Source organism: Bufo gargarizans, chromosome 8, assembly GCF_014858855.1.
Source record: "Bufo gargarizans isolate SCDJY-AF-19 chromosome 8, ASM1485885v1, whole genome shotgun sequence".
Classification (NCBI taxonomy): domain Eukaryota; kingdom Metazoa; phylum Chordata; class Amphibia; order Anura; family Bufonidae; genus Bufo; species Bufo gargarizans.
The window spans coordinates 102264604-102278100 of NC_058087.1; the positions used below are offsets into that span (position 1 = coordinate 102264604).

Below are 13497 nucleotides of genomic sequence, written 5' to 3' on the forward strand. Positions count from 1 at the left end.
AGGAGGCAGATCAGAGGCCGGGGGGGAGGAGGCAGATCAGAGGCCGGGGGGAGGAGGCAGATCAGAGGCTGGGGGCAAGCAGATCAGAGGCTGGGGGCAAGCAGATCAGAGGCTGGGGGCAAGCAGATCAGAGGCTGGGGGCAAGCAGATCAGAGGCTGGGGGGAGGCAAATGGAGAGAGAGTGGTTAATGGAGGCTGCAAGCACCACCTTGGCATGTATAAAGTTATTGGTTTAGAGAGGGGTTAATGAAGGCACCTCCAAGGTCCACCTTCAAACCAATAACTTTATACATGCCTAATGCCAAGGTGCTTCCATTAACCCCTCCAAACCCAATGGGCATGTATAAAGTTATTGGTTTGGAGGGGTTAATGGAAGCACCTTTGCATTAGGCATGTATAAAGTTATTAACCCCTTCAAACCAATAACTTTATACATACCTAATTACGTACGTTATTTTAAGTAGCTTTTTCTTATTAGATTACTCGATGAATCGAGAAATATAAATCGATAGAATACTCGATTACAAAAATATTCGTTTACTGCAGCCCTAGTCAGAAGCCTGTAGGCCTCTTCAGAAGAATACCCCTTATTTGCCATTTGGACTACTAAATTTAGGGGGTATGCCCTGAGACTACCCAAGAAAAAAAAGCAAGCCTGTCTTACAAATGGGAGGCTAGCGAAGTACCGGAGGCCGCTGCGATTGATAAATATCAAAACTGATTTTTTTATCGCCGCAGCACTTGTAAAGTGATTGTGCAGTGATAAAAAAATAAAATAATAATTTTGTCACTGCGGCGGGGCGGGCGTGGGCGAATGCACGTGTGGGCGACCAATCAGGCCTGATCGGGTAAACACTGCGTTTTGGGTGGAGGGCGAGCTAAGGTGACAATAATACTATTATAGATCTGACTGTGATCAGTTCTGATCACTTACAGATACTATAAAAGTACAAATGCTGATTAGCGATACGCTAATCAGCGAATCAGTGACTGCGGTGCAGTGGGCTGGGCGCTAACCGACGCCAACTGCCTAACAAAGGGGCCTAAACTATCCTTAACCTAACCGTCAATACTAGTGAACAAAAAAAATGTGACAGTTCACACTGATCACTTTTTTCCCTTTCACTAGGTGATTGACAGGGGCGATCAAGGGGTCAATTGGAGTGATGGGGGGTGATCTGGGAGCTAAGTGTGCTGTTTGGCGTACTCACTGTGAACTGTGCTCCTCTGCTGGAACCAACCGACAAAAAGGACCAGCAGAGGAGCACAGAAGCCACTTAACAACTTATATTTATAAATATAAGGTGTTATATAGCTTGTGATTAGTTTTTTAGAAAATCACCAGCCTGCCAGCGACGATCATTGGCTGGCAGGCTGGTGATGAAATACTTATTTAACTTTTGCCGGCCCGCAATGCGCATGCGCGGGCCGGCTCTGACTGAAATCTTGCGTCTCGCGAGATGACGCGCCGGCGCGTCCTGGAGGAATTACAGGGCCGCCGCAAAGACGCATCCCTGCGTGCGGCGGTCCTGTAGTGGTTAATGACCAGTTCAGGTCTGAAGTCAGTTTGTGAGGCTTACATAATAGAAACCACCCAAAAATGACCCCATTCTAGAAACTACACCCCTCAAGGTATTCAAAATTGATTTTACAAACTTTGTTAACCCTTTAGGTGTTTCACAAGAATTAATAGAAAATAGAGATACAATTTCAAAATTTCACTTTTTTGGCAGATTTTCCATTTTAATAATTTTTGGGGGGAAATTAGGTTTTTTCATTTTTTTTTTTCTACTTGAAACTTTATTTTTTTTGGGGGGGGGAAACTATTTTTTTTCAATTTTGGTCCCACTTTGGTACTTCAACTTTTCGGGGTCTAGTCCCCCTTACAATGCATTCCAATACTTCTGTATTGGAATGCATTGGCTGTATGAGTAATACACCGCGCTACCTTCCATACCATCGGGTCCCCCATTACAGCCGCACGGGGACCCGATGGCACCTCAGATCACAGCCGCAACCACCCGTAAATGACGCAAATTATTTGAGCAGGCACCCAGTTTCGATCACCGCCTGACGGTGATCGGAACTACACATGATGTGCCGGTACGTCATGTGTCCCCAACAGGTTAATAGAAAACTGTTTCTTCTCCTCATGTGCTGCAATCAGCCTCATTAATTTCAATAAGCATTCACTCAATATAGAGAACCATACAGAATAAGGTTGGAGAACAAACGGTTGTTGGCATTTTTTTTCAGACACAGTCCTCTAGGAATCATATTACATTGTAAATACATGTTCAAAGCATAGGAGATCCCATCAACTGTAATTTTCTTAAATGTTTAAGAAATCCTGTCTTACTTGAAATGTTAACCAAACTTTGCAACAGACTGGGTGCGTCTCCAGGAGTTTCCTGCAAACACGGTGTTTAGTGACAAAGTAAACACAACACACCCATAATGGTCACATGTGCTTCTTTCCTGTACAAGACTGTAGCAGGATTTACAAGTAAAGACAGAAAAATCCAATATAACTTTGTTTTACATTCGACAGACCACACCAGGGCTGGGGAACCTTTAAAATGGTTTGGCACATCTCATAATATGAGTCGCAGCATGCTTAAAGGGAATTTGCCACCAAGATCTTGGACGGTTATCTGCAGTAATACACGGGTAGGATAAGGAGTCCAGATCACCATTTTAGATTTTCTGCTGCAAGATCCCCAGTAACTGCCACAAGAATATCAGTAACTGCGACGCTTAGATTAAGGGTGCATTCAGACGACCGTATTTCTGGGTCCGCATCGGTTCCGCAATTTTGCAGAATGGGTGCAAACCCATTCATTTCAACAGGGTTGCAAAAGAGTCTGTATGTTCAGCTCCGCAGCCCCAGAAAAAAGATAGAGCATGTCCTAGTCTTGTCTGAAATCTGAGACACTAATAGGCATTTCTATAACAGGGCCGGCCATTTGTGTTCCGCAAAATGCAGAACACACACAGCTGGTACCTGTGTTTTGCAGATTCACTAGTTGCGGACGGCAAAACACATACGGTATTGTGAATGCAGCCTAACCCTGTACTTCAGAGACACAGTTTCACAATGAGTGCAGGCAAGCACCACATACTAAGCTGCTTTCAACTCACTGTTCATATACCATGGGGATATTCTGAATTATAGCTCTAATTCAGATTAAAAACCTGAGCTCCATAATACAATGGATGATGATTAATAACAAACATACATATCTAAATGGCAGGGGGGGGGGGCTTGACTTGAGTCATCTACTGATCAGTGATCCTCAGAGCATTAGAGCTGCAGGAATAAATAACATCTAAATGTCTAAACCCAGCCCCACTTCCCCCCCATCAGCCCTTGTCCTACCACCCCATCTACCCGTACCCCTGCAAAACTTACTAGTTTTTATTCTGTCTTAATGACAGGATTATGTTTATTTATATTAAGATTATGTTGTTATTGTCTTATATGACTTGTTTTTGCACTTTATTTCTATCTTTATATGGATCTAAAGAGGTTGTGCATTTGTTTACAGCTATAGTTAATTAGTACATTAAACTGTACTTTTGCGGCTGTTTAAATGCATTTCACTCCAGACTTATCCCTAAGACTTTTTAAAAAGTTGCAAAAAAGTCTCAGGCTACTTTCACATCTGCGTTTTTATTTCAGGTTTTGAGATCCAGCAGAGGATCCCAAAACCTGAATTAAAAGTACCTGCTCCATTTTACACATCCTGATGGCTCAGTTTCAGCTGGATTAATAACTTTGCTGCAAAGTACTCCAATGAGAATCAAGAAAAACATGACTCATGATAAAAACCCCCTTAATTGTTTAATGATTCCAGACCTTCCACATGCTATAGGTTTTTATAACAAAATTCCAAAATGTGATAAAATTTGGGCTACAGCCAGTACCGGCAGGAAACTCCATGCAAATGACTTAAAATAATGTCAAAGAACCATTGTGGAGGGGAGCAGCAGCCTGAATCTGAGACATGGCATCAAGGTCAAACAGCACAACATTGCTAAAATACCTAGGTTACTTCAAATATATTTTTATTTATTTTTAATTGTTTAATTTGTAAAATCATTTGTCAATGAATGAATTCAAATAGCGTACACACTTACCTGATGTGACCAACTAATTCAATCAACTTGTGGCTAAAAAAGTAAGCAGTCAGCTCCGATATGTGGCTCAGGACAGAGCAGACACCAAACAATGTTGTAGTTCCTTTAAGGTCCTCAAGGTACCAGAAAAGGAAGGTGAAGACATATCCATAACCAAATCCCATGAACCAGGCTACAAAGAGAACAGAGCCATACTGTACTGTGCAAATTATCTTGACGAGATCCCAAAATCTGAAATTCTGGACCGTCTCTTCTTCACTTCTTCCTTCATTCTGATTGTGTACTTGAGATTCTTGTTGGGAACTTGTTTCCACAGGAGAGATCTCCACATCTTCTCTGCGTTCCTCACTTGGTTTTAAATGGTGGTAATAAAAATGAAATTGTGTTGAAACAATTAGAGCCAAAGACATCAAGACGCCAAAGACAATAAAGGCAATACGATAGTTTTTATATTCAGGCTCAGTGCAGCCATTTCCTTCAATGATCACATTGATGCGAGTGTGATCTATTCCTATTCCTATGGACAACATCGCTAATCCCCAGCCAAGTGATCCCCACATTCTCTGCAATCCATAGCGATCCCTGTGTTTGCCTAAATATTGGAGAGTTACAGAATCTACAATAGTAACAGCTGGAGCACTAAAAAACTCTCCTATAATAACTACTAATAGAATTAACAGGAATATGGTTTCTACATCTTCTTGTTTATACTGCAACACCGCATTAGGACTCTTTGTGGTGATGGTGGTTGTAATGATGGCTGTTGTAATGTTTCCACTAGGACCAGACAGTGCTGGTGCACTCGTGCCATTGGCAACTTCCCTCAACATCCGATGTAAAAGGATAGAAGACTCTTTATAAACAATTTTTTCAGAATTAGAGAGTTCCCATGCAAGAAGATCACCCTGCAAATCCCTCTTCCGCTTCTTTTTGGCTATAGTACTACTTCCTTTAACAGATTGGGTTGATACAGAAGTAAGTGGCAAAGGAGTTGTTTCAAATGGACTGGAGTTAGTAGGTTTAACTGGCATAGGCATATCAGGGACACAAACTAAAGCTGCTGGTTTTACAAAACCAATCCCTAAGTTGAATAAAACCCAGCACAGTACTGAAAACAGTAAGACCACCTTTCCTTTTCTGAATCTGTCAGCTATTACTCCCCAGAAAGGGGCACTGCAAAATTCAATAAAATACCGAATTCCTACTAATAACCCACTTTGGCTGGGAGACATCCCTAACTGTTTATAGTACACTGGTAATAAGGGATAGAGCGATCCATAGGCAGAGTAAAAAAAGAAGTAGAACACTTTAGATATCAGAAGGTCATTGTTAATCTTGACACAGTGTTTTTCCAGCCAGTCCACATCCTCATCTTCTGCAGATAAATTATCAGAACGACCAGAATTTCCGCTAGGAACGTTTTGCTCTGGAGCAACACCATTGAAAGGATCAGCAAGGACATATTTCCTCTTCTGTTCCTCCTCATCCTCAAACAATATGGCAACTTTGTCTCCCGTAGCCATGTCCTTTCAGAAGTAGTTGAAGTCCCAAGTGTAATTATGCAGCTGCCCTGCAAGTAACAGAAGAGTGAAATGTGAAACAATTTTCATGTAACGTAACATACTACACTATAACATAGCGAATCTGCCAAGCAGTCATGCGGGTGCAGGGGTACTTTTCTTAACTATGGGTTTCTCTTAGTGCTCGTTCACACAAACGTATTTTGTGTTCCGTATACGGGCAGTTTTCTGCGTTCGCATATGGTCCATATACGGAACTATTTATTTTGACGGGTCAGCAAAAGATGCAGACAGCACTGTGTGCTGTCCACATCCGTTGCTCCGTTCCGTGGCCCCACAAAAATTCTGAGTCCTGTCCTATTATTGTCCGTTTTGTGGACAAGAATAGGCATTTCTATAATGGGCTTCCTGTTCCGTTCCGCAAATTGCGAAAGGCACACGGATGGCATCGATTTTTTTTAATTTGCGGACCGCAAAAACAGCCCAGTCGTGTGAACGAGCCCTTATTCTGGAGTCTGGTATAGCAGAAATCCACATGGGAGCATTCAATATTTACAAGGTCAATGTAGTAGAAAGAAAAGATGGGAGGACAAAACTAGTGTAAAGGGGAGAAGGTGGAAAAGCCCGATACAACCAAATGGTCTCTGAAAAAATATAGCTGCAATAGGACTATCGAAATATAATCAAAACCAAAATGCAGATGGGTTTGATCCAAAGGATGTATTGTAAATGGGAAAAATTACTTCAAAAATTCTAAGCCTTCTAACGTCCTAAAAAAAATTAAATGACGGGGCGTGGCTTGGCTGCCAAGTGAGATGGCCGCTTGAATCTTGAGCTCCTGCAAGTAGCGCCTGACAAAGCAACTAATACCCCGACATCTGTAATAATTCTGGTGGCAAGTGGTGCCCTTCGATTGCTGAGGATGCCCAGAGGCAAAAGACTCCAAGCGAAACAGGAGAAACTGGATTTCTACTTCGACAAAGAGCCAGATGCCTCTCCGACGTGCCCAGCAGATTTGCCGCCATTGTTGGTGGCAGCTTCCACGCTGACTATACAGAGCACTGGACCCTCTCCTCCAGCGGCTAACCTCTCAGCGGAGCACGACACCACCTGGATCCAAGGCAAGTGGGAGTGCGTCTCGATCATCCCCGGCTAACGCGGGAACCCAGTCACCGACTTCTCCCGCCACAGGGAGTCCAGCGAAACAGAGGCCCAGGCTGCGGGAGGAGACAGCTAGAGAGCCGAGCTCCGGGTCCCCCCGCAGCCCTTCCCTTCTATGTTACAGGGGTTCTCCACCTCTGATGAACCCTCCTCAGGGAATCTCCTCAAAGATATGCTGATTACTTTCAGCTCAGCTCTACATAGGGACTTTGCATTCATAATAGCGCCTATCCAAGCCTACATATCGGGCCTAGATTCTAGAGTCTCCCACGTGGAAGCAAAAATGGGAGAATTTGCAGGGTCCCACAATCAGCTAATAGACAGCCATGATGAAATGGCAGCAGAAATTGAAAAGATTAAGGCTAAGCTGAATGACCTGGAGGACCGCTCCAGGCGGAACAATATTACATTCTGGAGTATACCGGAGGACATTGGGCCATCATGAACTTTCTCCAAGCTTTCTTACAAAAGCTCCTTCCATCGAACTCCGCCATGGACCTAATTATTGACAGGGCCCACAGGAGCCCCATGCCCAAGCATCTCCCTGATAGCATACCTAGGGACATTTTAGCCCGCATCCATTTTTTCCAAACAAAAGGAGGCGGCCTTAGCAGCTGCCCACCATCTCGCAGAAATGCCGGCACCATACCAGGCGGTGAAGCTTTACACTGACCTGTCTGCAGTAACCTTGCACCAAAGGCACCTACTTGCCCCGATCACCGTGGCTCTGAGAGAACACAAAATTGCTTACAAATGGGGCTTCCCGGTGAAACTACTACTATCCCACAATGGCAAACAACAAGTCATCGCTTCACTAGAAGAGGGATGCCGCCTACTGAAGTCCTGGAACATTTCTCCATCCAGACCGGCTGAGGCCTACCCTTCTCATCCCCAACGCGTGACCTCAGAGTGGAACACAGTAGAGGCAAAAAAGGATACAAAGCATTGACCAGCTTCTAGATGTGTGTATGCAGGAGCGCACTACATAGTTATTTGGCTTCAACCTGGACTTTTACCCCCTTCAATGTAGGAGTCCGGAATGTTATTCACCATGGGAAGTTTATCCCACTCCGGTTTATAGTTATTGGTTTATGTTTTACCTCTTGTCTCTAGGTACAAACCATGTCTCAGATATCATATGCACACATGCTAATAAGCTTACCCCAGTGTTCATGTTACGAATGCCTCTTCGTACTGGGTAATCTGGGTGACCCATCCTGAGTTGAGCCTAATCACCCCCAGGGAAGTGTTGAGCTCCTCTACTATTGCCCATGGGTCTTAACTTGATATCAATCAATGCTTAGGGTCTTAACAGCCTATAGAAAAAGATCCTACCTCTGGTCTGAAGCGGTGACAGCTAAAGGATATCCTCTGCGTCCAAGAAACCCATATAGTGCACAAAGATGCTCATAGAATCCACCATTGCCAATTCCATCATGTTATACAAGCCCATTACCGCAAGAAGCAGAGGGGAGTCATACTGGCTTTCAATAAATCAGTTTCCTTTTCCCCTAGTACCCTAATTACCGACCCAAATGGCAGATTTATTATACAGGTGTGCTCAGTGAACAATATTACTTACACTATTGTGGTGGTTTACGCTCCCAATAAACACCAAATCCATTTCTTGAACAGAGTGCTAGCTAAGGTGAAAAGAGGCCATCACATTGTATACAGTGACTTCAATATCATACCTGACGCCTCAATCGATCCACCACCAGAAACTCATATACTGTACTCCACCCTCTGCTTCTGCGGGAAGAACCATATGACGTGTGGAGGTTACACCATGCATCTGAGAAAGTTTACTCTATCTACTCACAAGTACATGCAACCTACTGTACTCACGTATTGACCCGTTTCTAGTTAGTAGACCTTTACTCCAATTATCCTCTCAGTCCACCATAGGAACCATTAAGTGGTCCGATCACGCCGCCATTACCCTCACAATAAGAGAAGCATTCAACCACAAAGACACCTTATTCAGAATTGAATTAGAGAGGCCATTTCCGAATAATTTCTATTAAATAGCTTGTCGGTCTCCAGCCCATATAGCCTTTGGAATGCCCATAAGGTGGGCATCCAAGGTATTTTTTTATTAAACTAGGCCACCAAGCCAAAAAACTAAGAACAAAAGGATCCAAGAAATACTTTCCCAACTAACCTCCCTGGAGACACTCAAAGCCCAATTCTCTTCTAATAGAGCACTTCAGATCCAATCTCTCCGAATCGCTCAGAACTCAACTCAGGGAATGCCTCCTGGTCACATATGAAAGAGACCTTAGATCTATTAAAGCCAAATATTACTAACAAGATAAAGCAGGCAAACTTCTAGCCCAACGCCTTAAATCCCGTGTGGAAAAATCTAGAATCCCCTTTTTAACTAGCTCACCTAACAAATTCAGGATATATGACACGAAAGCTATAGCCGATCACTTTGCTAAATATTATTCAAAACTATACAATCTTAAAGACTCCCGAGACCCAAAAGGCCAATCCATCAGAGATCAATATGTTCCTGAATAAACCTAACCTCCCATAATTGAACACCACCCAGAGAGATCTACAATCACAACCTGTCACCCAATTAGAACTCACTAAAATAATATCTAACCTCCCTGCACATAAGTCCCCAGGTCCTGATGGGCTGTCAAATCTCTATTACAAAACCTTCCAGAACCTCCTTGCCCCTTACTTGACCCAAGTTTTCAATAAGGCCTTCTCTGAGGGCACCCTCCCTGATGAGATGCTTTCAGCCACAATAGTGGCTCTACTGAAACCAGGCAAAACTACGGATAAGCCTCAGAACTACAGGCCCATCTCCCTATTGAATACGGACCTAAAACTCTATGCCAAAATACTTGCAAATAGACTGTCCGAGGTTCTGCCGTCTCTAGTAGACCCAGACCAGACAGGGTTCTTAAGAGGTAGACAGATAACAGACAACACACGTCGGGCTCTCAACCTGATTGACTGGGTTAACCGTAAGAGGAAACAAGCCTTGCTGGAGAAGGCGTTCGACTGCCTTAATTGTCGTTTGCCTTCTCCGTGTTACGAGTGTTGGGGCTGGGAGAGGCCTTTGTAACAGCTAAAGGGGCTTTATGGTAGGCCTTCAGCTAGAGTATTTATAAATGGGACTCTGTCCAAACCTTTCTTGCTATCAAATGGCATTAGACAGGGCTGTCCTCTCTCGCCTTTAATTTTTATCCTCGCCATGGAAGCTCTGGCCCAAGCAATAAGACTACACCCAGACATCTCCGGTATACAAATAGGCGATACGAACCACTGTATCTCACTTTGCGCAGATGACGTTCTTTTATCTCTATCCTTGTCTCAAAAAGCCCTACCTGCAGCCTTTTCTGTCATAGAAGAATATAGCCATCTGTCATACTACAAAGTAAACGAGACCAAATCACAAATCTTACCCTTAAATATTCCAAGTTGTACCTTCCAGTCCCTGAAACAAAAATTCCCCCTAGATTGGAGGCAAGACAAAGTCCAATACTTGGGTATATCCATTCCCCCGGTCCTCTCCCGCTTATACCAACTGAACTACATTCCCTTACTGGAAATAATTAAACAAGACACACTACCTACGGCAAACATGAAATATCCTGGTGATAATGTAGTGGGACCGCGCTGCTCCTTGTTCACACAAGGCGTTTTTCCAGGAACGCAGGTAATCACTTTCTCTGGCTCAAGACAGACACCCTTTAGTTGGATAGTGGTGTGCTTCAACCCAGATTGAAACTCAGCAAATCTATGCTGGATCGTTAAAGGCTTTTCTGCAAGATGTCATAAATCACACAATAGTGAGAGTACCTCCGGCACAGTAAAAACTTTCAGTTTTATTATACTCACAGAAGTAAAAAGGTTATTCAGCATATCAATATGATAGTATTTCTTTCCGCACAGCCCGACCCGGGTTTCACATAAAGCTTCGTCAGGGGAGAGAATCTACCATGCCTAGGGTAGGCGGCTACTTAACCCCCTTCCCCCCACATGGCACACCTGATGATTGGCACATCTAATTGCTCCAGGGATTTCTCCAAAGTGCTCATTTTCCAAATAAAATACATAAAGAATAAATAAATAAAATGCAAATAAAATATACTCCATGAAACATTAAAAACTTTCACTCAAAAAAAAAAAAAATTTTCAAAACTTTTTTTAAAAAAAAATCTTACATTTTTTTTTTTTTCTCTCTTTACCAAAAATGTTTTCACAATAAATCGCAATGGTTTTTTCATGCTGACTCTCCCCTTTGGGAGTTATATTCTAAACACGGCTAGATCAACCAATGACTGACTACAAAAGTGCTTCATTCATGAATTCACTGGTCCAGGTGAGTGCCCTCCCCTTCTGGACAATTCCTTATTCCACTACTCCGGCACAATGCAATGTCAATACCATAAATATACCTAAACCAGGCACGGCTTGAGATCAAATTCTATATTCATCCCTTTGGGTTGAAGGGTGCCTCATCTGTATATCCATTCGATCTCTCTTCTATTTATTCGCATAACTGGGTCACCACCCCGCCAATGGGGTTTCACTAATTCTACTCCCATGAACTTCAAACCTCTAGGGTTCTTCTCATGGTGCTCCTTAAGGCCCCATGCACACGGCCGTTGTTCACAGCCGTGTGCGGGCCGTGGAACCGCGGCCTGGATCCCTCCTGAGAGCAGGAGCGCACGGCGTCACTGGTTGCTATGACGCCGTGCGCTCCCTGCTGCCGCCGCTATACAGTAATACACTGGTATGATCTATACCAGTGTATTACTGTACCGGCAGCAGGGAGCGCACGGCGTCATAGCAACCAGTGACGCCGTGCGCTCCTGCTCTCAGGAGGGATCCAGGCCGCGGTTCCACGGCCCGCACACGGCTGTGAACAACGGCCGTGTGCATGGGGCCTAAAACGCATAGAGACACTATGGGTGGTTAGACCTTTTTTGATATTACGGATGTGTTCCTGTATTCTAACTTCCAGTTTTCTGAGGGTTCTTCCCACGTACTGGAGGCCACAAGGGCACTCCAGTACGTACATCACCCCTTCATTCTTACAGGACAGACCCCCTTTCACTTTAAACTCTTGTCCATTTACTGTGGACTTTACTACCCCCACATGCTGCATTCTCTCTCTCAGGGTTCTATTCTTGCAGGCTATACAAAAGCCGCACCATGTGAATTTCTGCGTGTCTTTCTTTTTGGGGACAGTCGAAATTGCTCTATGTACTAAGCGTGTATTCAGATTAGGGGCCTTCATATATATTATTTCTGGCCTCCTTGGTATCTCTTTCCCCAAAATGGGGTCATTCTTCAATATTGCCTAGTTTCTTTTAATTGCTTTTTTTCAAAAACCCTGTATTGACATTATATTGCGTCATGAACATGAAGCGGAAATCCCTTTCCTTTTTCCACAGTCACCCTCTGTTGTGTAGACCTCCAAATTTCTACGGCACTCTTCCAACTCATCCTCCTCATATCCTTTTTCCACAAACCTTCCTTTAATCACTTTACTCTGTTTCCTATAATCTTCTACTTTTGTACAGTTACGTGCTATTCTTTTAAACTGCCCTTTTGGGATGTTATCTAACCATATAGGCAGCTAGTCTTATCAATATATGCATTCACGTCTGTTTCTTTAAAGTAAGTTTTCGTGACCAACCTTCCATTTTCCAGAGAAATACACAGATCTAGGAAATTAACCTCCACATTGCTTATATTGCTGGTAAAGTGCAAATTCCAGTTGTTCTCATTCAAATTTTGAATGAGTGCTTCCAGACCACTTTTTTCTCCTACCCAGATTAAGAGGCAGTCGTTGATGAATCTCCTCCATACCTGCAATTCACCTCCATCAATTTTCCTTCCTAATATTGGGATAATGTTCTCCTCCTCCCATGCCCCCATAAAAATATTCGCAAAACTTGGTGCGAATTTCGGGCCCATCGCGGTTCCAGTGCATTGGACGTAAATATTCCCGTCAAACCAAAAATAATTATGATCTAAACAATACTCCACACATCTCACGATAAAAGTACCCTGCGTGTCTGTCATTAATGGATCTTTTGACACCTGGTTCTCTATGGCTTTTACTCTTAGGGCCTTCGGTATCACGGTGTATAAGGAGGTCACATCGACTGTCGCCAGCCATACCTCCTCTCCATATGTCTCAAGTTTTTTTATGAGATCTAATACGCTACCCGTATCCTTCAAATAAGAAGGAATACGTGTGATATTTTTGTAGGTGGAAATCTATGTACTCTGTGATCCTACTTGTAAGAATTTATTCCCGAGACTATGGGCCTACCTGGGGGATGGAGGAAACACTTGTGTATTTTTGGTAGGTGATATATCACAGGGGTTACTGGATATTTCACTGTTAGATATTCAAATTCCTTCTTATTTAATATATCATCCCTAAGACAGTCTCTTAATAATATATCCAAAGTGTTCTTATATTCTTTTGTGGGGTCACTTTTTAACTTCCTATATGTAGTCTCATCTGCCAACATAGTCTATACATTTCCGTCTCATATTTCTCCTCTCCTTATCCATCACGACTTCTCCTCCCCCCCCCCCCCCCCCCCTTTTATCTGCAGGTTTTATTACAATCAAAAGGTTAGCTTCCAGATCTTGCAAGGCTTTTTTCTCCTTAAGAGAGAGATTATTATAC

General features: G+C 43.3%; 1 protein-coding gene across 1 annotated transcript in view; it reads right to left on the reverse strand.

Annotated features, from left to right (window-relative positions):
• Positions 1–13497, reverse strand: part of MFSD6 (major facilitator superfamily domain containing 6) — a 286969-nt gene that overhangs the window by 205310 nt on the left and 68162 nt on the right. The window contains exon 2 of the mRNA XM_044303296.1: positions 4141–5710. Within this exon, the coding sequence (XP_044159231.1) occupies positions 4141–5663 (1523 nt within the window). The 5' untranslated portion in view covers positions 5664–5710. The remainder of the gene's footprint in view (positions 1–4140; positions 5711–13497) is intronic.